Source organism: Leopardus geoffroyi, chromosome D3, assembly GCF_018350155.1.
Source record: "Leopardus geoffroyi isolate Oge1 chromosome D3, O.geoffroyi_Oge1_pat1.0, whole genome shotgun sequence".
In the NCBI taxonomy this organism is placed as follows: Eukaryota; Metazoa; Chordata; class Mammalia; order Carnivora; family Felidae; genus Leopardus; species Leopardus geoffroyi.
In genome coordinates, this window is record NC_059339.1 from 7949638 (window position 1) to 7976273 (window position 26636).

The window sequence follows — 26636 nt, forward strand, 5'->3', positions numbered from 1 at the left end:
AGCCAATTCCTGAAAGCCAGAGTCAGGCTGGGATTTCTAAAGGCTTTGGCAACTTGCTTGGCAGCTGTCCTCTCCCCCAGGGAATCCGAATTGCACATCTCAGTGGATTTGGGCCCCATCATTCCATTAGGAGCCCAGCTCTTCTCCCCTGCTGGGTGGGAGGCTGGAGGGAGGGTAATAGTGTGGAACCCCCAGCGTCACGCCAAGTTCCTGTAGAATATCATGCCCACATTGAGATGAGTGTGGCGGGGTCTCCTCCCCCAAGGCCCACTGTCCCTGTCGTCTGAGTGGGCACCCCATCTGGTTTCCCTGAAGCAGGTTGATGTGCGGGGGGCTGGCGGGCAGTCTGGGCTGGAAGCAGCGGCAGGCTGTTTAATCTGCTTTGATTTCTGGTCTTTGGAGAGGGCTTGGCTACAAGGCCCAATTGTTTATGTCTTAGGAGCCAAAGCAGACAAAAGATGCTGGGGAGAGAGCACGGGAATCCAGATAAAATGCCAGGGCTCCTTGTCAGCTCGCTACAGCTTAATTCTTTACATCCCTGTGAGCTTTCTTAAGAAGGTTATGGTCATTTAAAAATAGTTTTTCAAGAGTCCCTAAAAGAGGGCTTTGCTTGGAAACCAAAGGCAGGGGGTGGGACAGGAAACTGTCAATCTTTAAGCCCCATGGTGTGGATTTGTCTAAGAAAAAGAATTTGCCTTTGTGGCCCAACGTGGGGAAACCCCCTCCCATCCAGACCAGGGAAACCCCAAGGTTCTCCTATGTCTAGGAAGCCATGTCTCGCTCGCTAGGATTTTAATTTGGGGAGAGGGGTTCATAGGCGGCTTGACCCTGCTGCCCATGAGGCCTTACCCTGCAAGGACCTGGTGGTCTGCATGTGTAGAAACCCACATGCATGCCCCCCCCCACCCCCGTGTGGATTAAATCCTCTTGTTCTAAAGATGCAGGGAGTCAAAGAACTACAAAGAACGGGTGTGTTGCATGTTTATTATTTGAAGATAACGTCTCAACAACTATCGCTACGTATTTTTAACTCCAGTTAGGTTCATCAGGGACAGGGATGGTCCAGTTGGTCATTCATTAAACTGCCGTCTCTCTTATGTTTATCTTTTTTTCTCCGCCCCCTAATGGCTCTAGTGAAAGCAGCTTTCTCAGGAAAGGTAACACCACACACTCCATTCCCTCTCAGCCAGTGAATCTATTTGGAAATTGCAAATAATTTTCCCTTCCTCTCCTCTTTCCTCTACCATTGGATTTTTTTTTCCATTGACTTTTTTTTTTTTTTTCCAGGAGAAAAACAAATTTTAAGACACTTCCACCCACCCTCGTATTTTAGTTTTTCAAGTCCCTTGAAACCCGGGAGTTCTAGATGCACCGAAACACCTTTGGTTCTGATCTCCTGAGGTCACTCAGCTCTAAGAGGAAGGGCTAAGGCCGAGTGCTACTAGCATGGGCCTTTGGGAACTCAAAGCTACCCCTTGAGATCCGCTGATAGATTGATTACCCCCCAGGCTAGGAGCGCTGCATGCTTTCTGACTGCCTTGCCTTTCGGTGAACAACTCAATTTGGTGAGGCTCGGAATTTGTCAACAAGTAATGTTGAGCAATCGTGTGTTTAATGTTCCCAGGCATGTGGCTGAAACCTTTTGAAGGCGAAGGGTGGAAGGCGACAACCCGTTTGTAAGTCAATTCTTTGCAAATTTTGTTTCCTGCGGTGCTCTCTTGGAAAAAAAAAATAAAAATAAAATGAAAAAATTTGAATTCCTTCATCAGCATTTATTTGTTTTCACCCAGCCGGTTTCCCTTGGGTTCAGCAACAATGAGGGGAGACTTCTCTTCCTCTCCTGAAATACAGCCAAAAAATAGATTTTTTTTTTCCTGATCTAGAAAGATTCTCAGGTGCCATGGTGCCCTTCAGTGCAGAGCGGCTCGGCTCGGACGGTTTCCCAAAATTTGAAAGGTCAATTGCAACTTCAGAGTTTTACCGATCAAACCTGAAGTCAGGAGATGTGAGTGGGGGTCTGAGAAGAGGTGAGCCTGCCTGTCCTCAGCCTGCTCCGTAGGTACTGGCAATTGGTTTCAAAGTCTCTTGGTCCTCCCTCTGGAGCAGGGGTGGGGTTGAGGCTCCCAGACCCTTCTTTACAGGAGGAGGTCAGGGTCTGTCTCAGTCTGAAGTGCCCCTCTCCTTTTTAAACTCCGAAGGGCACTGATCCAGTGACAGTGAAAAAGGATTAATACTATCCCAGCATTAAAACCAGGGTTCTTGGGAAAGTAGCTGGAGCCAAGGAAACCGCTAGATGATGTTCCCAACTTCATGCATCCCCTGGAGGAGCTCAAAAGCATGCGGCGGCCAGGATCTCATTCCAACATACCATCCACCAGAGGTGGGGAGGTCAAATGGACCCACTAAGCAGATGGGAGAAGTGAGGCCCCCAACATGGGAAAAGGGCCTCGCTGTTGAACACTGAGTCAGCGGGGCCTGGGGTGGCCGGGGGACTGAGCTGGGACTCTCAGGGCAGAGCTGAGGCCTTTTGCAGGTGGGCACTGTGAGAGAGGCAGCAAAATGGTATTTTAGGGCAAACGGAGGAGCTAAGTGTGCTTGTCTTTGCCTTCATCTCACATGTAGAACGTTGCCTGTACGCTATTGCAGAAAAAGGTGGGAGCATGTTCTTGCTTAACATCCAACTCCCTGAGTTTCTGGAAGATAGGAGAGGTGAAGAGGGGTCTGGTCCCTTGAGGCAGACACATTGTTGGTGAGAGGGCAAGAGAGCAGGCTGGGAGTGAGCCTGGACATATAGGATCTACGTGTAGCCTTGGAAGAGAGGGCTCAGCCCCCTGGGGTGGGGGCGGGAGGGAGCCAGGGACCACCTTCTCACCACCCTCATTCCTCACTAACCCTCTCAGGATGAAGTTTCCAGAAGGTTCATCTGTGCAAGGCCATCAGTGGTATTGCTTCCTTCCCATCTTCCTCTGCCATCTCGTCCATATAGACCCATCAGAATCCTCCTGGAGCCCAGGCCTTTCATAATTCTGATTACACAGAGCTGTCTGCACCTACACTTCCTCCCCTATAAGAAACTGCCAAAAGGGAATCTCCATCTGGTCTCCTGCACCAGACCCTGGTGTTAGAGTGGTCCCAGGTCACCGTGGGGACTTGGGTCTAGGGAGTCCTTCTGGAATATGGGCTGGGCAGTGCCAGGTGGTTGTCGGGGAGGAGCAGGAGGTGGGCCCCTCTGAGGCCCCGCCCCTGGCGGTAGGAGAGGCCACACCCCCTCCCTCCTCATTGGTCCGCCTCGTGTTGCCTCCTTCCCAGAGTGCAGGAGATGCTTGATAGCCCGTCTGCAAATGGGTAAGGTTTGGGGGTCGATTTCTGCCTTTCAAGGGGCAGGGAGGGATAGCAGAGTCTGTGTAAAAATTTTTTGAGAACAAGGAGGAGCCTGTGTTTGTTGTAGCTGGAATCAGGATCACATCCGCAGGTACCCGCACCCTCCGTCAGTAGGTCAGGGGACAACTCTTGTTTCTCTGCATCTCACAGAAGCACAAAGCGGACCCCATCCGCCTTTCCCTGGCGGCATGCAGCTCAGGGAGCTTTGAAATGATGCTGTCACATAGGCCTCTTTCTCCCCTCTTCCTCCTCATTTGTGCATGCTACTGGTATCTTGCCCCTTCCAGCGCCTCTCTCCTGCCTTCCGGCCCGCCTCCCCCATTTTTCCCCTCACACCATTTGTGCTCTTGCTTAAGATGGTGAAAATAACTCCCACCTGCAGAAACCCCCTCCTCCCAGTTTCCTCCCTGTTTTTCCTTTGCCCTCCAGAAACTGACTTCTACTCCTGGGTCTTTGCTTTCAGGTGCAGCCCAAATTCCGTTACCCTTTCTACTATGAGATGTGCTGGTATGTCTTGGAGAGATACGTATACTGTGTGACCCAGCGGTCCTACCTCACTCAGGAATACCAGAGAGAATCCATGCTTATTGGTGAGTGAAATGCGGACTGGCCACCTCCACTGCTCAGCTGGGCAGGAAGAATTTTTTCAGTGTGGCCCCTGAGAGTCCCTGGGTTTCTGGAATTCTTTTGAACCAAAGTGTTGGATAGATTCCTAGAGACCCCTTAGGAAGGGGAAGCCATCCTTGTTGACCTTCCATTTGGAATACAGGGTCCAAGAAAATGAAATTGTGACACCCCCCCCCCCCAAAGAGTCCCACTGGTGGCCTCCAGGTCTCGTTGGTGAGCGTTTAGGTGTGAGGAGAATCCAGTCCAGGCATGGTTGCTGAGACAGGACCCCCACGGAGCAAATAATCCTCGTTGTTTTATTTCTCCGTGGCCACCAGCTGATCCCCCTATCCTCACCCCTCTGCTGCACCTAGGGGTTGGTTTTTGTCTATATGGGAGCAGGCCCGTGAGGTGCAGCCAGTCCTCAAAATCTGAGGCCAGCTTTGAGCCAGCGGGAGGGGTGACCAGGGCTGGAGACACAAGCTTGCCAGAGCAGTGGGTGGTTCTGACAGAGGCTGGGAGAGAGCGTTTATAGCCACAGCTGCGGAGCCCTGCCTTACTTCCTTTATTTAAAGGGACATCACCCCCCAAATGGCTCAGTCCTTGAATCTTGACTCATAGGTGCCCGCCTGAAGTTGCCTCTAGCTGTGACAGTGAGCCCCCAGGAGCAATCTGGAGGAACACCCATCTTCCCTCTGTCCCTGCTTCTGAGCTGTTACTGCTGAGGGGTTTCCTGGATGCAAAGTCTGCTGAGCCTCATTCATGGTTTCTGTCTCATCACAGGATAGAAAAATACGATCGGTCTGTCTCCTTTAGGGTTTGCACTGTTTCTTTCTCTTGCAATCACCAGGATTTTTAGATTCCCTATTTTTTTTTTTTTCTCTCACTGTAAAAAGCCTTCTTCCCTCCTTCCCTTGACTTTCATCCTCGGTGACTTTTGGGGGTTTCACGCTGGGCATATGATGGGGAACAAATGTTTCTGCTGGGGTCTTTATTGGGAAGTGCTTCTTTACCTCCTAGAGCTTCAGTTTTGTCTGGGGAGTCTGTTGTGAGTCTCAAACATGTCAGATGATGTAATATTCAGGTGTGGAAAAGTCTGAGACCCCACAGCCTGCTCTTTGGAAGCTCCCAGCTTGGTAGGAATTAGGAAATGATTCTGAAATAATGAGATAACCCCTGTGGTTGTAATAGCTCCACGTTCCTGTGGGGACTGGAGGCTTGATTTTGTGGCAGTCCTCAGGACCAGCAAACAGGAGGTCACATCTCTCATTTGTGTATTTAGGGCCATAGGAGAACATCCCCGATTCCATTTGCAGGCATGAGACAAAATCTTGAGGCGGCATTTGGGTCATTGGTGCCTGATTTTTTTCTTAAAATTTCTTGTCTTTGTTTCTCATTGTCTCAGCAGTCCTCCCACAAAAGAAAAGGGGAGATGTTAGGCAGTTGCCTCATTTATCAAATGCTGGTTGTGTACCAGGACCCATGCTTAGTGATGCCTTACTGAATCCTCACCATAAGTGTTCAGAGGAAGCATTTTGTGCCATATATATGGCAATAAACAAAAGTTTATTTATTTATTTTGAGATAGAGAAAGCGTGAGTTGGGGAGAGGCAGAGAGAGAGAGAGAGGGAGACTGAGAAGATCTGAAGCGGGCTTTACACTGTCAGTGCAGAGCCTGAGGCAAGGCTTGAACTCACGAGCTATGAGATCATGACCTGAGCCGGTCAGATGCTTAACTGACTGGGCCACCCAGGTACCGCGTGTGCCTTACATTTTTAAAAACATGTAGTTCACATATCCTACAAGTTAATGTGTACAACTCAGTGGTTTTTAGTATATTCCCAGAGCTGTGCAATCATCACCAATTTTGGGGTTGGTTTCTTTACCCCAGAAAGAAACCTGTACCCTTGAGTTATCTCCTTATCTCCCCCTACCCCAGCCTAGGCAGTCACTAATCTACTTTCTGTCTCCATAGATTTCCCCCTGTTCTGGATATTTCATATGAATCATTATATGTATTTTTTTGGTCTCATTTTTATATGTTGAAAAATAAAATGCCAGGTGTATTCAGAGAGGTAAAGCAACCTGAATGGGAACACACAGCTAGGAAGAAACAGAGAGCTGGGATTTGAACCAACGTCTGACTGACCCCTACCTTTCTAAAGGCTGAGGGAGGCATAGACCATTAGAACTGTCAAAAGAAGCGGGGCTCCTGGGTGGCTCGGTCAGTTAAGCGTCCGACTTCGGCTCAGGTCACGATCTCACAGCTTGTGAATTCGAGCCCTGTGTCGGGCTCTGTGCTGACAGCTCAGAGCCTGGAGCCTGCTTCTGATTCTGTGTCTCCCTCTCTTTCTACCCCTGCTCCGCTCATGCTCTGTCTCTCTCTGTCTCAAAAATAAACATTAAAAAAAAAAAAAAAAAAAAAAAAAAAAAAAGCCCGGTCTCCTGAGTAAAGGGGAGGCATAGTGAGTGGAGGCTCCAGGGACTTCCAGCAGGGAGTTTGGGCCATTCATCTCAGTCTTCTGCTGACCCTCCTGCTCCCTGTAGATGCCCCAAGAAAACCCAGCATAGACGGCTTCTCATCTGATTCCTGGCTGGAGATGGAGGAGGAGTCCTGTGAGCAGCAGCCTCAGGAGGAGGAGAAGGAGGAGGAGGAGGAAGAGGAGGAGGAGGAGGGTGCAGATAAGGTGCCCAAACTTCCGGCTGATGGTCCTGCCTCGCCCACCAGCACCCCTTCAGAGGACCAGGAGGCCCCCGGGAAGAAGCCCAAAGCACCTGCCATGCGGTTCCTCCAAAGGACTTTGTCTAACGAGTCGGAGGAGAGTGTGAAGTCCACGACGGTGCCCACAGACTACCCCAAGACGCCCACTGGCTCTCCAGCCACGGGGGTCTCTGCCAAGTGGACCCACCTCACCGAGTTTGAGCTGAAGGGCCTGAAAGCGCTGGTGGAGAAACTGGAATCTCTCCCAGAGAACAAGAAGTGTGTCCCCGAGGGCATCGAGGACCCCCAGGCACTCCTGGAGGGTGTGAAGGTGGGCAGGGGGTCGCATCTGGACCTGGGCGGCTGAGAAGGGCCTGGCAGTTCCCAGGGGCAGCTCAGCACAGGGTGGCTTGGTGCAGACTGTCCTGGGGGTATGTCTATGCATGGAAAGGGGCTTCTGGTCCAAGCAAGCCCTTGTAGGGCCCCTGAGCTGAGGCCACCATTGAGCTATATAGGGGGAGCTGCCTCTGTGGTTGGCAAGGACTTATTCTCAGCACTTATTGAAAATCTGGCAGGCTTTGCTGGCATTAGACATCATGGGGGTGCCCACAGTGCTGTTGTTAGGTTTGGGGACAGACCCCTCCATCCTGTTCAGCAAGACTCTGGGCTGGCTTCTCCCAGAGCATGCATCTCTTTCATATGACCAGTTGTACCTCCTGGTGGTCCTCTAGGTGGCCTGCTGAGGTAGCCACCTGGGGTTCAGAGGTCTTTAAGCAGAGCCTAATTATTGAGCAAATATTCATTAAGCACCATCTGGGCTAACCACCGGGGAAACAGAGAGCAGGAAGGCATTGGTAGCTTACCTATTAGCAGGGAAGTAGAGAGGAGAAAAAGTCAGGACACAGGGAATTAAGTCGCCTGTGGCATGCTGTGTACACCCAGGGCATAGAAGTGAGGTGAAGGACACTCATCAGCCACACCAGGTGCCAGGGCTCTGAGACAGTTACGCAGAGGGCATTTGGCTTGGGCCTTAGAGGTTGCATAGGAGTTCTCTGGAAGGGGAAGGCTGTTACAGGCACAGTGCACACAGGCGGTGTGTGTATTTCCTAGGACATACCCTGAGAGGCCTTGCCCTGTAGTAATCATCATCATACCATTTGTGGAAAACTGGCTACCTGTCAGGTACCAGTGCTAGGCAAGCTACCTCAACTATCTGCACTTACCAGATACGGAAGTAGGTTCAGAGAGGGTAAAGGATGTGCCTGAGGTGACAGAGCAGGTAAATGAGGGGAGCTGGGATGAGGACCTGGGAGTGGCTTAAGAGCTCTCGAGTGTATACCACTATGCAGAACCACCTCTTTTTTCAACATCGGTCAGGCTTTTTGCTGTGAGGCCTCAGAGGCATTTAGGCTTCCTCTTCCAGTGTCTGATTCCCCAGTGAGTCCAGCTGCCTGCTGCTGGGGTTGGAAACAATTTAAGTCTCTTTTTTGATGGCTGGAGACGATACCCAGGTCTTGTAAACTAGTTCATACGTTCACTGATTCATTTAGGAAACAGGTGTCAGGGCCTGCAATACAGAAATATTAAGAAGGTCCTGTCCTCAAGATGCTCAGTGATCTGGGGCTGAACTCTTATTGGAGTGAGACCCCAGGGCAGGCGGAGGGGCATCGGGCAGCCTGACGGGCACCACCAGCAAAGGGAGAGGGTGTTCAAAATCATTAATCCAGATATATTTCACTTCATATAGAAGATGTGTTCCTCCAGGTGCCATGAAATGAAAATCTTATAAACTGGGGGAAATTGTCTGGTAAAAGAACTCTGTGGTGACCATCCCTATAAAGCAAATCTTTACTTGCTTTGGGTCTTTTTTATTGACTCTTGACTTTTTTATAGGTTGCTGACCTCACCTGAGGGTTTTATATAAATTTGCTTATACACACAAAATTTTGCATGCCAGGTCAGGGGATCCTAACCTGTTGGATTCCTGAGCCTGTTCCTGGACCCTGGGTTAAGAATCCTTAGTCTTTCGGTATGGAGTTTTATCTATTGGGTTTCCCAAAGAAACCTTAGCATTCTTTCATGAGGCTCCTTTTTTTCTTCTGAGGTCCTTTAAAGTAAAAAAAAAAAAAAACAAAAAACAAGGAATTTTCATCAGTCATAAGACCATTAATAGTATTGGGGCCCCTACATATTGTGAGTTAAAAACACATTCATCTTATAAGGAAATGTTGTTCTGTGCTTGTGGAAAGCTCTTTTTTTACTTTAGATTTTTTTTATTTTTGAGAGAGAAACAGAGCATGAGCGGAGGAGGGGCAGAGAGAGAGAGGGAGACACAGAATCCAAAGCAAGCTCTAGGTTCTAAACTGTCAGCACAGAGCCTGATGTGGGGCTCAAACCCACAAACTGGGAGATCATGACCTGAGCCGAAGTTGGACACTTAACCGACTGAGCCATCCAGGCACCCCTCCGTTTTTTACTTTAAACGCATCTTTGTGTCTCTGATCTGTTTGTGTAGTGTTCCTGGTTCCTCGGTTGGTCAGATTTCTTTCTCGGGGTGGGACTTGGCCCCTCCTGTCTCTCACCTGTACCCACCTGATGGGCATCTGAGACTGGATTCAGCCTAGGCTGGTCGATGGTGTGGAGGAGGCCTGGGGGAGGGGTTTAGGTAAATTTTAAGGAGCCCAGCCTCTTCCCTCCTATCCCCACCATGGGGTTCAATGGCAGGTTGTGATAAGGTGTGATAATGCATCTCAATTGCGATGTGCTCTTATAGGTGTTTTCCATATATAAATTCATTTAAACCTCCCAACAACCCTCAGTAGTATTTTTACTAGCCTCATTTTGCAGATGAGAAAATTGAGGTACTGATAGGTTAAGTGATTTGCCCAAAACCACAATGGGGGGAGTCCTTGTGTTTACCCCCTACACCATACTGCTTTGTAGAGAAATTCTCTCCCCTCTCAGAGGCCATTCTGCATTTAGGGAGAAGGTGGTAAGGGGACTGCTTGGGCTTTCTTTACAGAAGCAATGGGTCAGGCCCTGGAACAGGTTATAAATCAGCAGTCCCTGGCCAAATCCAGCCTCTTGGCATTATGTTTGGCCTGCACAGTATGAAATATATTTTTGTAATTACTTGCCAACAGTAAAATATCAGAAGAGTCATAAAAAAATATCCTAGCTCTCCTGGCCTGTGTTCCGGACTGGCTACCATTAGTAAGAAGTGAGTAGCAGCACCCCACTCCCCACCACTCCCTACTGCCTCCCTGAGTGTGTATTTATTATTAGGCTCTCACATCTTTTTTTCATATAATCTAGTCACCTAGCTCACTTATTGAACTTGCCTCTCTCTCTCTCTCTCTTTTTTTTTTTTTTTTACTAAAACAGCAGAAGAGATTATTGATTGTATACATGTTCCAAATGAAAACAGAATTAGTCCCGAAAGTCACAGGTCCAGGGCAAAGGACCAAAAGGGAGTGTTTTTTGGTCTGAACAAGCTATGTCTCTCAAAGGTGGTCATTGTGATCAGATGGTGCTGGATGTTTTAGATCCACTGAATCAAGTTCTAGAAAGTAGCTGTGCAGTTCAGGAACTCGTACCCGTGTCCCTGGCCTCTGGCTTTCCTTATTTCTGCTCCTGTGGCTTCCGTGGGTGCATAAGCTAGTGGTTTACTTGGACCTGTGTCCCATCTTTCTTATTTTTCTCTTTAGCCTGTGCTTTTGCTTCTTCCTCCACTTGGCTCTCATGGCGCAGAGGTTTCCAGGAAGATGGCAACTGAGGCCGAGAGGGCTTGAATTGCCTATCTTTGGAGATATTTATGTTCTTGAGCCTTGTCTGGGGAGGCCTTTTGCAGCTTGAAGAGCTCATAAATTGGGTAGACAGGTCTCCTTAGAGCCTCAGGAAAACTGGAGCAGCTGCTGGTGTCTAAGTGCTGTGTGGCCGGGAGTCTGTACAGGGAAGTGGGCCAAACATTTCTTCCAGAACAGGGGAGTTCTTGGCTGTCCAGCCAGGCCATCAGCCCCTCACGGTCCCTGGAGACCCAGAAAAGATGTGGCATCCAAGAGTGACCTTCAGAGCGAGAGTGTTGTTACGGACACTGGCTGCACACACTTCGGTGCCTTTGTTCTCTGTCCTCAGATATTGAGCTTTCGTTTATGCAGGCTGAGAAATCAAACACAGGTCAGGAATGTGGGTCCCGTGCCTATGGGTATCCCTATCATTGAGTGATTCGTGTCTCTGGCCAATAGTGGTTCCCCCTTGGTGACTGACTAGTTATGATCTTTGGCTGTGTTGCAAAAAGACAACATTTTTCCTTCTGTCCTTTTCTCCAGGGCCTCAGAGATTGCTGCTGATGGTGGTTCATGGTAACCAGAGGCCCCTGGGATTGGAGACGGTCCCAAAACAACTCGGTCTCCAGATGGCTAGGTTTTGGCTTTTATCAAAAACCCATTTTGGGGGGGCGCCTGGGTGGCTCCGTTGATTAAACATCCGACTTTGGCCCAGGTCATGATCTCACAGTTTGTGAGTTCAAGCCCCACATTGGGCTCTGTGCTGACAGCTCGGAGCCTAGAGCCTGCTTCAGATTCTGTCTCCCTCTCTCTCTGCCCCTCCCCTGCTTGCACTCTGTCTCTCTCTCTCAAAAATAAATAAACATTTAAAAAATTAAAAAAAAAAAACGTTTTTTTCATTAAAAAATTAAAAAAAATTTTTTTAATTTTTAATGTTTATTTATTTTTGAGACAGAGCAAGAGGGAGCATGCATGCACAAACGGGGAGGGGCAGAGAGAGGGATACAGAGGATCTGAAGGAGGCTCCACGCTAACAGCAGAGTCCGAGGTGGAGCTCAAACCCATGAACCGTGAGATCATGACCTGAGCTGAAGTCAGATGCTTAACAAACTGAGCCACCCAGGCGCCCCCCACCCCCGCCAATTTTTTATTTAAATTCTAGTTAGTTAACATACAGTGCAGTATTGGGAAAACTCATTTTTTTCTTTCATTTGTAATGTATTTATTAAATTTTTTTTTTTTTTAATTACTGAGAGACAGACACAGAGTGTGAGCAGGGGAGGGGAAGAGAGAGGGGAAGACACAGAATCTGAAGCAGGCTCCAGGCTCTGAGCTGTCAGCACAGAGCCCGACGCGGGGCTCGAATTCACAAACCACCAGATCATGACCTGAGCCAAAGTTACCCAGGCACCCCTGTAATGTGTTTTTTTTAATTGTGGTAAAATACACATGACACTATTTTGTCTTAAAATGTTTTCTTTTTTGGGGTGTCTCAGTGGCTCAGTCAGTTGAGCATCCGACTTTGGCTCAGGTCATGATCTTGAGGTTTGTGGTTTCGAACTCCGTGTCAGATTCTGTGCTGACAGCTTGGAACCTGGAGCCTGCTTTGGATTCTGTGTCTCCCTCTCTCCTTGCCCCTCCTCCACTTGCACTCTGTCTCTCTCTCTCAAAAATAAATAAACATTAAATTTTTTTTCTTTTTTACTTACTAGATCACTACTTTAGAATCTTCCAAAATGTTCAAGAATTGGGGCGCCTGGGTGGCTCAGTCGGTTGAGCATCCCACTCTTGATTTTGACTTAGGTTGTGATCCCAGGGTCATGGGATCGAGCCCTATGTCGGGCTCTGTGCTGAACGTGGAGCCTGCTTGAGATTCTCTCTTTCTCTCTCTCTCTCTCTCTCTCCCCCTCTCCCTCTCTCTCCCCCGCTGCCCCTTTCTCCTGCTCCTGTTCTCTCTCCAAAAAAAAAAGAATAATGGAATACTAAAAAAATCTTCAAGAATTTACCATCTTAACCATTTTATTTTATTAAAATATTTAGTTTAATTTTTAAATTTATTTTATTATTATTATTATTTTAATATTTATGTATTTATTTATTTACTTATTTATTTTTTGAGAGAGAGAGACAGAGAGAGACAGAGTGTGAACTGGGGAGGAGCAAAGATAGAGGGAGACACAGAATCTGAAGTAGTCTCCAGGTTGGAGCGCCTGGGTAGCTCAGTTGGTTGGGCATCCAGCTTCGGCTCCGGTCATAATCTCTTGGTTCATGGGTTCCAGCCCCGTGTCCGGCTCTGTGCTGACGGCTCAGAGCCTGGAGCCTGCTTCAGATTGTGTCTCCCTTACTCTTTCCCCCTCCTCCACTCAGGCCCTCTCTCTCTCTCTCTCTCTCTCTTTCTCTCTCTCTCTGTCTCTCAAAAATAAATAAACATTAAAAGAAACTAAAAACAAAAAATGAAGTAGGTTTCAGGCTCTGAGCTGTCAGCACAGAGCCCGACGCAACACAGAGCCGACGTGGGGCTCAAATTCATGAAACGTGAGATCGTGACCTGAGCCGAAGTTGGATGCTTAACTGATTGAGCCACCCAGGCGCCCCAGTATTGTTTTAATTTTTTTATTTTTAAGTAATCTCTACACCCAATGTGGGGCTCAAACTCACGGCCCCCAGATCGAGTCACATGCTCCACTGACTGAACCAGCCAGGCGCCCAATCTTAACCATTTTCAAGTGTATAGTTTAGTGACTTTAAGTACATTCACAATGTTGTGCAACCACCACCTGTGTGTAGTTCAGAACATTTTTAACATCCCAGACAGAATCCTGTCTCCACTAGCAGTCAATCCCCATTTCCCCCCTCCCCTTGTCTGCTTTCTGTCTTTATGGGTTTACCTATTCTGGATATTTCTTTTCTGTAAAAGTTTCAAGTGTTCCATGATCAATATAAGAAAAATTAAACATTATAGGCTAGAGGCTAGAAAAAATGTCCTCCTCCTCAGCTTTCCCAATTGGAGGTAACCCCCTGTTACTCATCTGCTAAATATATTTCTGGGGCTTTCCCATCGTCCCCATGTATACATCATTTTTAAAAAGTTGGATTGCAAGTTGCAAAACCAACTTGCTTTTGTCCCTTAAAGAAGCTTTTTGTGTGTTTATCTTCCTGTAAGTCTAGCTTATACTCTTTTGGGGGGCAGAACTTTCGAAAGTTGAGTTTGTCCTTGCTGTGACCCTGTGGTTTCAGTAGTTCCCAGTGAGCTCATTTGTACCTTGAAAACTTGCCTTGAGAGGGTCTGGATTTAGATGCAAACCAAAACGACCACCCTGACTTCATTTATATTGTGAAAAGAAAGATTCAAGCGTCTTGTAAAAATCGAACTGAGAAAGCCATTTCCTTTCCCTGTGTTTGTGAAATCCTTGGGGTTTGGCACTGAGATACCTTTAGCAACTTCCTTCTTTCAGAGCACTTCTGCTGGAGGAGTGTAGGATATTGGCCTGTACCTAATGGGGAGAATAGGAAATCAGGACACGAGACCTTTGAGTTCTATTTCCGTTTGTTCTTTGCCGCGTGCTGTGTGGTCAAGTCATTCCACCCATCTGTTCACCTGCACGTAAGACAAGAGTTTGGGACTAGCTGTGCTTTGTCTTGGTGGGGACCAGATTCTGTAGGTCCTTGGCTGTTCTGAAGGGCTTCACCAGTTGAAACCTGAGTGTCTTCACTGTAAAACGGGGCTAACAACAGGGACCTATGTCCCTGAAGTATTTTGAGTGACAATGAGGTAAGGAATGCCTAGCGCTCCTAGTTAAACCTGTGGAGAATAATTAGATATTCATAGGTGACAGTCCAAGGAGAGCCAGCCTGGCCTTGGCCAGCTCCCCACCCTTCCCCAGCTCTGTCCCATCTCTTAGCTTCCCCCACATCCATCTTCCAGGTTAATGATTGCCATCTGGGTGAGTTTCCTAGGGCCTGCCATAACAAAGAACCACAGACTGTCTTAAGACAACAGAAACTTATTCTCTCACAGTTCTGGAGGCTGGAAGTCTGAAATCGAAGCCATGCTTTTGCTCTGAAGACTCGAGGGGAGGAAGGAACCTTCCTTGTCTTTTCCAGTTTCTTGTGATTGCCAGCAATCTTTGGCATTCCTTGGCTTGTCTCTAGATCACTTCAGTCTCTGCCTCCGTCTTCGCATGGTTGTTTGTCTTTTCCATGTGTCTTCTTCTCTTCTGAGGACATCAGTCATTGGATTAGGTCCCACCCTCATCCACTATGACCTCATCTTAACATGATTACGTCTACAAAGACCCCATAACTTAGGAAGGTCACATTCTGAGGTTTTGCACATGAATTTTGAGGGCCACGCTATTCAACCCACTGCATCATCTTTTTTCTCTTCCATCTTGGATTTCCAACAGTAAGACGGGAGTTGCCCTGGATGCTGTTCCTTCTAGAAGAATCTGTACTTTCAACTAGAACTCAGGGAGAGAGAGATCTGGTTCCTGTCGGGAGGAAAGGGAGGCATGGTGCTGTTATGGGGGCAGGTCTACTCAAATTGACTGTAAATGACTTGAAAATTACCAGTGTATTGCAAGGTTGTGAGGGTTTGGGTCTAAGTGGGTGGTGACCGGTGAGGTTGGAGATGGGAGGATCTTTGTCAATTACCCCACTGCAAGGTTATTCTGCAGCTGTTTTTGTTAGTTAAAGTAATACCAGACTCCCCTCTGCCAGACTGTCAAGTTGGATGACAAAGGCCAGCTCACCACAGACAACCACCTTTCTTATTGCTTGGAATTGTGGGGTTGCATGGAATTACGGGGCTGGAAGAGCCAGCGAGGGGCCATTGTTTTCAGGTGTTTTTTATGTATATATATATATTTTTTTCAACATAAAAGAAAGAAATCAATTCTATTTTTCTTTCATTGAAACCCAAATATCATAGGAAAGAAAATGATTGTAAATTAAGAGTACATTATCCAAACATGTATTATCTTTTAAGACCAGAGTTTCTGGAGTCAGGCTGAATCCCACGTGCCATCCATTAACCAGCTGAATGCTCTTGGGGAACGTGATAAAATTCAGTGAGGCAACATGCATAAAGCTTTACTTAGCACAGGGCCTTTAAGTGCTCAGTAACCTGGAGCTGTTTTATTATCATTACTATTATTGTTATTATTATTATTACTATTATTATTTCAGACACCGTGGAATGAAAACGCCCATTTAGGGATGAGTGTGAGAGTTTGTGAAACCCATGACCGTGGAACGTTTATACAGCTTTTCTCTCAGGGGGTCATCAGTCCTCACCTCGGAACACACCTGCTTGTTTAAGCCCCTCCCCCGCCTTGGTGTTGTGCAAAATAGTAAGGTGTAGAGCCCAGACCTCTGGAACTATTGGCTTTTTAATTTATCACCACCACCACCACCACACCTGCTTCAGAAGAGCCAAAAAGCAGGAAGCCAGTGGGAGGTCTGCAGCCCGGCTCCCTCCCGCCCCGGAGGATGGCCCAGAGCATAGAGAAGGTACCGCACAGATTGAGTGGGGCTGGGGGTCTGGCCTCCAGTAGTTGCTCAGGCTCTCCTGTTGGGGGCTGGATGTAATATTGAGCCGTGTGTTTTGTATTTTTGTTGGGCAGGGAGGGGATAGAGGGTTGACACAAAGGTGAGTGAGACAGGCCTAACCATCTACTATGACGACAAACCATGCATACTCCGAGTTCTCTGCCTGCACCACCTCAGGGGAACGGAGGAGGGCCGCAAAGTGCCAGAGATCTGAGTTCCAGACATCTGGGCAAACCCTAGACCTGAAAAATGGATAGGTTGTCCATGTCAGCTGGAGCTTTTTTTTAGCCTAAAATTAACTTGTGGGCGTTATTCTCTCTCCTAGTTAGGCAGCTCAGTCAGCTTTTAGACTGCCCTTCCAACTAAATAAACTTTTACGTTTCCCTGTGCTTAGAACTTGTGAAGTAGTGGAATTCTGCAGACAGAGGACAGGGACAGTGTATTCCAGCAGGAAATGTGACATAAGCCACAAGAGATCGGCCAAAAGTTGTTGAACATTTACTGTGTACCTGGTACCTTCCATGCATTGTGATCCTTGCCACAACCTGGCGAGGTGGAGGCTATTATCATCCCATTTCTTAGATGGAGAAACTGAGACTCAGAGAGATGTAGCGACTGGCCCAAATCATGCAGCTAAGAGGCTTTTAGCCATAGTATGCTACGGCAAGTTTGTGCTAGTTGCCTGTCACTGCCATAACAAATTAATTACAAACTTGGTGACTTTTTAAAATGTTTGTTTGTTTGTTTTTTAGAGAAAGAGAGAGAGCATGAATAGGGGCAGGGCAGAGAGAGGGAGACAGACAATCCTAAGCAGGCTCTGCGCTGTCAGCACAGAGCTCAGTGTGGGGCTTGAACTCCCGAACCGTGAGATCATGACCTGAGCCAAAATCAAGAGTCGGACGTCTAACCGACTGAGCCACCCAGGAGCCCCAAACTTGGTGGCTTAGGACAACAGAAATTTCTTCTCTCACAGTCTGGTCTGCATCCTGAGAAGGCTCTAGGGGGGCATTCTTTGCTCTTCCAGCTTCTAGTTGTTCCTGATGTTGCTTGGCTTGTGGCTGCATCCCTGCAGTCCCTGCCTCTGTCTTCCCACCGCCTTCTTCCTTGTGTCTCTGTTCACATCCCCCTCTTCTTTCTCTTATGAAGACACCAGTCGTAGGATTTAGGGTGCACCCTAAATCTAGGATTATTTCATCTGGATAGTCTTAAACAATTACATGTGCAAAGAACCTGTTTCCAAGTAAGGTCACATTCACAGGTACCAGGGATTAGGATTTGAACACACCTATCTGGGAGATATGGTGCACCCCAGTACAGATGGGTTTTTACAGGCGGGCACATGGTGGTTGGGCTGGGGCAGAGGCAGAGAACTTGAGAGGCCCAAGGTGCATTGACACCCAGTTCCTGTGGCAAGCAGAGGACCCCTTAGTCTGCTAGGTTCCTCAGAGCAGCATCGGAGCTGCTCCAGGCCTTGTGACCTTGTTACCTTCCTTTTTACCCATTGATTCTTTCCTGATGCCTGCCTCTGCTTTATTATCATTATCATTAACACCCCACCCTAGGGAATGGTGGGGCCTGAATCTATTGTTAACCAATTAAACTCTCCGAGAGAGTTAGAGTAACAGGGAACAGAGGCCCAGCACATCCGTTGTCTGTGGTCATCTTTTTGGGTCAAAAGCAGGGCAGTTTCCAGCAGAAACAGCCTCTAGTGTCCTGAATCTCTCTCTGTCTCTCTCTCTTTTTTTCTCAAAATTTTAAATGTTTATTTTTGAGAGACAGAGAGAGACAGAGTATGAGCAGAAGGGCAGAGAGAGAGACACACAGAATCCAAAGTAGGCTCCAGGCTCTGAGCTGTCAGCACAGAGCCCGATGCGTGGCTCAAACCCATGGACATGGAGATCATAACCTGAGCTGAAGTTGGACGCTCAACTGACTGAGCCACCCAGGAGCCTCAATCTTTCTCTTATTTATTTATTAATTTACTTACTTATTTATAGCATGCACAGATGCACAAGTGGAGGGGGGGGAGAGAGAGAGGGAGAGAGTCCCAAGCAGGCTCCACGCTTAGCACAGAGCCTGATGCAGGGCTCAGTCCCACAATCCTGGGATAATGACTTGAGCTGAAATCAAGAGTTGGGTGCTCAACTGACTGAGCCACCCAGGCACCCCCCAATCTTTCTCTTTTAGAAAGTCTGCCCGAGGCTTTCTAATTGGGAAGGTTTATAGGATGTAACCCAAAGGCCCCTGGGCTGGTATTACCTAGTCTCTGCTTCCTAGAGCCTCAAGGAGTGTATAAATTCTGCAGAGCCCAGGGAAGCCAGTGACAGGAGTTTCTTCAGCACAATTTATTTCTCAGAGAATCTCCAATTTGAATAATCTCCTTTTTCTGTAACCTGTCACATACTAATGAAAATACTTCTCTGCGGGACAGAACCCCGAGCGCCCCCTGGTGGCCAGTGAGGTCCATGGGGGAACTGCTTCCTACAGTGAGTGTGTGTGAGGTGCCCCACTCTAGGGTACTTGGGGAGGTCTCTATTAATTTTTAATTATTATTTATTGTTACTAACGTATTTTTAGTTATTAATAATACTTACACCTCCAGTAATAGCTTTTTGTAACTACACAGTCCTCTAAAGCGGCCTCACCTTGCTTGTGAGTGATGGACTCCAGCTTGATACTGAAATGATAGGAAATCTTGAGACAGTTCAGAAGGAAACTCCAAGAAAACCAAGGTGAATGGACTTTATTTTCAATCTTACACAGAGTAGCATTTGTATGCTGGTGGCCCTTGGGCTAAACTGGCCCACAGATCTTGTTGGGCTCACAATTGTTTTTGTTTTATTATTATTATTTTTAAATTTTTAATCAGTTGTCAGCATTTAAGTGATTTCAGATAAAACTATGGATCTTTGATTTCTTCTGGAAAATCAAAGATCTGGTGGGGCTTTCATGTCCACAAGAGGTTAGTAGGTTGGAACTGAGTAGCATTTGCCCTCTTTAAACTGGGCCTGTGCCTTCTAGTTTGCATAGACCACACTACTGTCTAGTGCTCTCATTTGTTGATATCTTGCATTTTATCTGCTTGGTTCCTGGAAGCATTTGAGTTTGTCATCCCAGCCTGGAGTTTGCGATTAGGGTAAGGGGGCAGGAAGTACTGGGGAAGTAATGGGCCCCCTGCTGCAACCATATGGTAAGATAGGTTTATATATATATATGATTCCCATATATATATTGGAATATATAATATATATCCACACATATATCGAAAGGTTTTGCCTAAACACAGAGCATCTTACTTGACAATTTTTTTTTTTTTTACTTTTTTTTTGGGGGGGGGTAGGGAAATATTCTTTTTTTTTTTTTTAAATTCTCCTATGTCCTTTTATCAACGTTTATTTATTTTTGGGACAGAGAGAGAGCATGAACAGGGGAGGGGCAGAGAGAGAGGGAGACACAGAATCGGAAACAGGCTCCAGGCTCTGAGCCATCAGCCCAGAGCCTGACGCGGGGCTCGAACTCACGGACCGTGAGATCGTGACCTGGCTGAAGTCGGCCGCTTAACCGACTGCGCCACCCAGGCGCCCCAGGGAAATATTCTTAAAAAACCCCACAGAACTCTGATGTATGGTGTAGCAGGTTGTGAAATTCCTAGGATTATTATTTTTCTTTAAGTTTATTTCTTTATTTTGAGGGAGAGAGTATGCATGTGTGAGGGAGCGGCAGAGGGAGAGAATCCCAGGAAGGCTTACTTGTTGTCAGTGCGGAGCCCAGTGTGGAGCCTGACCCCACAAACCATGAGATCATGACCTGAGCCGAAATCAAGAGTCAGAGGCTCAACTGACTCAGCCACCCAGGAGCCCCTCATAGGATTATTAAGAACCATGAAATGTCAGCGAAACTTTGTGCTTATGTGGACCCATATTGGGCCTCGTGCCTCTTCTGTGACTGGGGCAAAGTTTGAAAAATGCTTTGTAGAGGGGTTAGTGGCTGAATTAGTTCTTGGTCTTAACTTGCAAGGAATAGGCAAGGATAACTCACTTCTGTATTTGTTAATCGAATGGTAAATATGAGCCCAGATTGTCTCCTAGGCATCACATTTTTCAATAATGAGGTATAGGTCAGCTGTAGAGGTTGCTGGAATGGTCTCCGGAGTCTTTATCACCACTATTAATGCCTGGGCTTGTAGTTAGATGGGCCTGGTCAGTGTCAGGTTCTATCACCTCCCAACTGAGTGACCTTGAGCAAGTCACTTGACTTCTCTGAACTTAAGTTTCTGCTTTTGTGAAATGGGCAAGATCGGCCCTATCCCCCAGAGAAGATTAGTCTGGAGCAAGCACTTAACAAATGCTCCTAGAAATGGTAGCAAAATCACATCTAGCTTCATGGCATAAAATCAACATTAGATATCACTGTTCTAAGCTGTGGCTTCCTCAAGGTCACACAGTCCGATGTTGTAGAACTTGAACCCGATCTTCTGACTCTAGAACCAGTGTTGTTGCAGGCTTAATAGCAGCAGCTTAACTAGCAAAATATCAGGTCCCCTATGTGTACTTTCTAGAACCTCTGAATCCATTCCTTAGGGAGGGACTGCTTTGTCCCATTCTCTCCTCCCCTTTTAAAAATATTGTGGGGCACCTGGGTGGCTCAGTCAGTTAAGCGCCCAACTTCGGCTCAGGTCATAGTCTCACGCTTTATGGGTTCAAGCCCCACATTCAACAGCATGGAGCCTGCTTTGAATCCTCCATCACCCGCTCTCTCTCTCTTAAAAATGAATAGACACTTAGAAAAAAATAATTAAGACATTTTTAGAAATAAATCAATAATTTTGGTAGGGGCGCCTGGCTGGCTCAGTTGGAAGAGTGGGCAACTCTTGATCTTAAGGTTGTGAGTTCGAGCTCCATGTTGGGTGTAGAGATTACTTAAATAAAAATAAGACATTGCAAAAAGTTTTAAATTGTGGTGAGTTATACATAACATAAAATATACCATTTTAATCATTTTTCAAAGTGTCCAGTTCAGTGGCATTAAGTTCATTCACACTGCTGTAGAGCCGTCACGACTATGCATTAAGCAACACCCTGCTTCTCCCTCCCTCAGCCCCTGGCAACCACCGCTCTATTTTATGCTTGTATGAATTTGACTACTTTAGGCACCTCATGGAAGTAGAATTATGCACTATTTGGCTTTTTGTGTCTGGCTTATTTCACTCAGCAGAATATTGTGGCATGTGTCGCAATTTCCTTCCTTTTTTTCAGGCTGAATAATATTCCATGGTATGGATAGACCACATATCATTTATTCATCCATCCCTTGATGGACACTTGGGTTGTTTCCAAGTGTCCTTTGGCTGTTACGAGTAATGCTGCTAGGTTCGTGGCCCCCCTCTTTTGTTTAAGGATAGGTTGAGTAATACCGTGGTTAGAGCACAGGTTGTAGAGTGGAGGGTCTCCACCTCTTACTGGTTGAGTGGTCTTGGACCGTTCCTTCACCCCCTACACCCTGGTATTCTCATCTGCAAATGATGGTGGTCTGTCTCCCAGTGCAGTCGAGCAGTTGGATGACCGAGTGGATATGGCATGTTTATTACAGTGCCCAACACAGAGCAAACACTCAATACATCTTATTCTCGTACATCCATTCAGCAAAATATGTGGTACCTGCCTCCTGATGTTTCCATTTTACCCCTCACCTAGCCAGTCCCACCTACCCCGAGCAGTGGGTCAAGGCAGAGAAGGGGCAGCGGGAATGACCCACTAGGGTCCATGTAGTAAAGGGTACAGTGTCTGCGCTCAAAAATTGGTCTGCTTTTTATCATTATTGGGAACTGGCGATTCTAAACAACGTCACTGATGAAATGCTCCTCCCCCCAGGCACGGATCGTTCCCACTGCCCCCAACCTTCCATAGCGTCTTTCATGCCCCTTGTGAGGTCCACATGTGTGTTGAATAACGCTGTGTTCTTGGTTCCCTTCTGTTCTATTTCTTTTTTCTTTTTAATGTTTATTGATTTTTGAAACGGAGAGAGAGACGGAGCACAAGTGGGGAGGGGCAGAGAGACACCCACACAGAATCCGAAGCAAGCTTCAGGCTTTGAGCTGTCAGCACAGAGCCCAACGCGGAGCTTGAATCCACAAACTGCAAGATCATGACCTAAACCGAAGCCAGATGCTTAACTGACCGAGCCACTCAGGCACCCCTTCTTCTTCTTTTTTTAAAATTTTTTAATGTTTATTTATTTTTGAGAGAGAAAGAGAGACAGAGCCAGAGTGCAGGAGGGGCAGAGTGAGAGGGAAATGCAGAATCTGAAGGAGGCTCCAGGTTCTGAAGAGTCAGCACAGAGTCCAACGTGGGGCTTGAACTCACAGACCAAGATATCATGACCTGAGCCAAAGTCAGATACTTAACTGACTGAGCCATGCAGGCGCCCTGTATTTTTTTTTTTTTTTAAGATTTTATTTTTAAGTAATCCCTACACCCAGCATGGTGCTCGAACTTACAACCCCAAGATCAAGAGTTTCACGCTCTGCTGGCAGCCAGCCAGGTGTCCCTGTTGTATTTCTTTTTAAATACTCTGCATACATGTTAGAAAGCTTGGCAGCCTAATTATCCTGTTTTCCTTTACGGTAGCTGTTACTACTGTCTGGCATTTTAAAGATTGCTTTTTATGATAGGACTTTATGTTTCAGAATGGCGTCAGATTGACAGAAAAACTCAGCAGGTAGTATAGAGAGTTTCCGTTTACTAGACCCCCCCCCGCCCCACCATCCCATCCAGTTTCCTCTGTTATTAACATGGTACGTCTGCAGAGTACATTGGTTACAATTAAAACCAGTATCTGTACATTATTCCTAACTAAAGTCTATAGTTTATTCACATTTCCTCAATTTTTACCAAATGTCCTTTATTTCAGGATCCCACCCAGGATACCTCTATCTTTGTAACTGTCATGTCTCAGGCTCCTCTCAGCTGTGATGGTTTCTCAGATTTTGGGGGGTTTTTTTTGTTGACCTTGACAGATGTGAGGAGTGCTGGTCAGGGATTGAGTAGAAAGTCCCTCTTTGGGGATTTGTAGCTTCATTTGTTTATTTTTTAAGTTATTTACTGGAGGGTTACTGTAAGTCATTGTGCAAGGCTAGGGATATAACAGTGAAACAAAACATTTATAATCAGCATTTATAGGGGCGCCTGGGTGGCTCAGTCGGTTAAGTGCTTGACTTCGGCTCAGGTCATGATCTCACGGTTCGTGGGTTTGAGCCCTGCATCAGGCTCTGTGCTGACAGCTCAGAGCCTGGAGCCTGCTTTGGATTCTGTGTCTCCCTCGCTCTCTGCCCCTCCCCCACCCGCACTCTGTCTCTGTCTCTCAAAAAAATGAATAAACATTAAAAAACAACAAAAAAAAACCCCAGCATTTATAAATCAGTGACATTGACGCTGGGCTTGGAGAAGGCTGCAGGGGCTGAGAATTGAACCCAGGCAGCCCCGAGTCTGACCCTTGATCACTGTCCTGTTTGCCACCTCCCATGGGCAGAGGAGGTGGATTTGGGATGTTAGGTAAATTTTGAAAAATCTGGCAACCAAAGGAACACAAGGAAAACTAAGACAGTAGATGGAATAAATTACAAGTGAGTTGGATTCATTTCCAGTGAGTAGATGAGGAAAGTGAGTTAAAATACTCTTTCCCTACATTTCTCTTTTGAGCTCTTCTGTTCTTAAGTTCTCCTGTGCAACTTTCTCTGCTTTTAAATGTCCCTGCAGGAATGCTTTTGCACAACACAAAAATTAATGGTCAAGGTCGGAAGAGGCCAATGACAGATCTGTGTCTGTCCCTAAAGGCTAATGGTGCATTGCGGATGCAACTAAAAAACCCATGTGTGGAGTGGTCTTGGGCTGGGAAGTCTGGAGCCAGAAAGTGAGTTCAGGGGCTCTGCCCTCCTGGTCTGGGGCAGCGTCCGAGGCCTTTGAATCTTTCTGAGCCTTGATTGCTGTGCCTATAAGTTAGGGATAATTCAGTGGAGTAGCATCTTGCACCTGGATGAGGTTCTCAAATCAGTCACCACCTAAGGCCGAAATCTGGTAGAGTCAGAATTACCTTTGAAAAGCCTTCAGATGACATACAAAGATGTGAATACAGTGTGCCATGTGGGAGACCCTTGCCCAGCCTGGATGTATGTCTGTCACAGCCCACTTTTCTGCTGACATTTGCGGCCATATGACTCCATCCTTGGTCAAACCAGATTAAGTATCTACCAGTGTTTATGAAGCCCATGTTGTAATAAACAGTGACATGTCTTTACACACGGGGAATAGAATACGCATGACTTACTGGCTGAGTCAGGTCTCACAGGTGTCAAGACCTCGTGGTTAGTGTTGTTTTTTTGTTTCTCTGCATCCATAGTTGAGTTTTTGTACATTGGAGTATTTTAGTGCACTGCCCAGCCCACTCCCGGGGTACTTGGTAAGGATTGAATGAGGTTGTGTGTGAGTCCCTGGTGCTGGAGATAAATATTTGGCACATTATAAATATGATCAGTGAGTGATACTTTCATGGAAGTCATAGGGAGGTGAGTGATTTACTCTTTAAACATTTTTTGGAAAGGAGGATGTTGTGTGTCTTGTGGTCTCTGAGGGACCCTGGTGACTTGGTTTCTACTGAGTGTGTGGGTGGTGGGTGACTGCAGAGGCCTATCAGTCTTTCACTGGGTTAGGTCCAGTCTTAGCCCCCTTCAGAGACCTTCCTTCTGCTCTGGGCTAATATGGCTCCTTTGTTTGGCCACAGAATGTCCTGAAGGAGCATGCAGACGACGACCCCAGTCTGGCCGTCACTGGGGTCCCTGTAGTCACTTGGCCAAAGAAGACTCCAAAGGTAAGATGCAGATTGCCAGCAGCTGAGGGACCATTTCCGCTGCCTTTCACATCTCCTGTAAGATGAGTGTGGGCAACTTTTCAGTGGGGACTCCCGGCCTAGGGCACCCCAGTTAAGATGAATGTTTTAGGTGATTTGTCTATTGCAAATGTTTGTTTTTTGAAAGGAATCATTTTCCCTAGCTGTGGAAACTGTAGGCTGTGGTGGCCACCTGGTGGCCACTCAGAAAACTGTGGGGAAATGATGGCTCACTTATCCCCTTCTTTAGGTGACTTCTTTCCCTTCTTCCCTCCCTTCCTCCCTCCCTCCCTCCCTCCCTCCCTCCCTCTCTCTCTTCCTTCCTTCCTTCCTTCCTTCCTTCCTTCCTTCCTTCCTTCCTTTCTTCTTTTTTTCCTCCAGTTGCTTCAAGGACTCTTTCCTCTCTTTTGAAAGTAACTTTTTTTTTCTCTTTGTAAACCTGATTGATGCTCACCATGAAAAAGTCTATTCAAATAGGAAAGGACCAAGACCCTAGGGAGAATGACAGTAATGTCACTGAGGGCTTACCAGGAGCAGGTTGCTTTGCCTCATCCCCTGCATCCCTTATCTTCTTTAGATTCCCAGCAGCCCTGTGGGGCAGACACTTGTGACTCTCATTTTACAGATGAGGAAACTGAGGTTTAGAAAGGTAAGGTCACTTGTGAGGGCACCTGGCAGAGCCGAGGGCAAGGCGATCGGTCTGACCGTAGAGACTAGACTGTTAACCAGTGTCTCCCTCCAAGTCCATTCTCCAGAGAAAACCAGTAATGTTTTGGTGTGTCTTCTTCCAAAGTCTGTGCTGGGGTAGGACACGTATGTATCAGCCCATCTGCCGACACTCAGCTCACCACTTTCTTGAGCAAGTTATAGATGCTCCCTGGGCCCTTACTTTCCTCATCTGTAAAAAAGGGTTATACCAGCACCTACTCAAATGGTTGTTGTGACGACTAGATGAGATAATGCATTGTTGAATTTGTTTCTGGTTAACTATTAAAAAAAAAAAAAGGAATAATGTATGCAAAATTCTTAGGACAAGGAGTGACCAGTGGTTAGTGCTCTTTAAATGTTGTGACTTCAGCAGCCTCTTTGTTGATGTGTATTTTGCCAATTTCTGGGTTTGTTTTTTTTTTTTTTTTTTTTTTTTTGCTCTTATAAGAAACATTTAGAGGAATATTCTAGATCTGTGTTGTCCAAAATGGTAGCTGCTAGCTGTATGGCTATTGAACACTTGAAATATGACAAGCTCAAATTGAGATGTGTCAGAAGTATAAAATACACAACAGATTTCAAAGACTTAGTGCAAAAAAGAACACTGTAAAATTACTCATTAATTTGTTTTTTATATTGATTGCATGTTGAAATTAGGGTTGCCAGAGTTTAGAAAGGATCCCCATTTAAATTTTAATTTCAGGTAAACAACAAATAAAACTTTAAGTGTAAATATAGCCCACATATTACATATACTTACACTAAAAAAGGTTATTCATTGTTCATCTGAAATTTAACTGGGTGTACTGTATTTTTATTTGTTAAATCTGGCAACTCTAGTTGAAATGATAATATTTTCAATATATGGCTTATTAATGTTAATTTCACCTTTTTCTTTTTTCCTCTTTAAATGTGGTTACGAAAAGTATATAAAAGTATGTGTGTGGCTCACTTTACATTTCTATTGGACAGTGATGTTATTAGGTCATTCTTTCCACTTTTGTTTGATTATCTCCTTAGGGTAT

At 46.4% G+C, this 26636-nt stretch overlaps 1 protein-coding gene and 1 long non-coding RNA gene across 17 annotated transcripts in view; one reads left to right on the forward strand and one right to left on the reverse strand.

Annotated features, from left to right (window-relative positions):
- The window catches only part of KDM2B (lysine demethylase 2B), a 153097-nt gene that overhangs the window by 80532 nt on the left and 45929 nt on the right, over positions 1-26636 (forward strand). For all 15 annotated transcript variants that reach the window (XM_045459220.1, XM_045459219.1, XM_045459217.1 and 12 more), the window contains 3 exons: positions 3845-3971; positions 6535-7019; positions 24799-24885. In XM_045459220.1, coding sequence (XP_045315176.1) covers positions 3845-3971; positions 6535-7019; positions 24799-24885 — 699 coding nt within the window. The remainder of the gene's footprint in view (positions 1-3844; positions 3972-6534; positions 7020-24798; positions 24886-26636) is intronic.
- LOC123588361 lies at positions 1687-14659 on the reverse strand. Of its 2 annotated transcripts, XR_006707818.1 has the most exons (6): positions 14490-14659; positions 13906-13967; positions 10285-10846; positions 8662-8795; positions 7912-8255; positions 1687-1840 (listed from the first exon to the last, which is right to left on the reverse strand). It is a non-coding gene; the product is annotated as an uncharacterized LOC123588361 (long non-coding RNA). The 2 variants fall into 2 exon arrangements; XR_006707817.1 differs by lacking the exon at positions 10285-10846.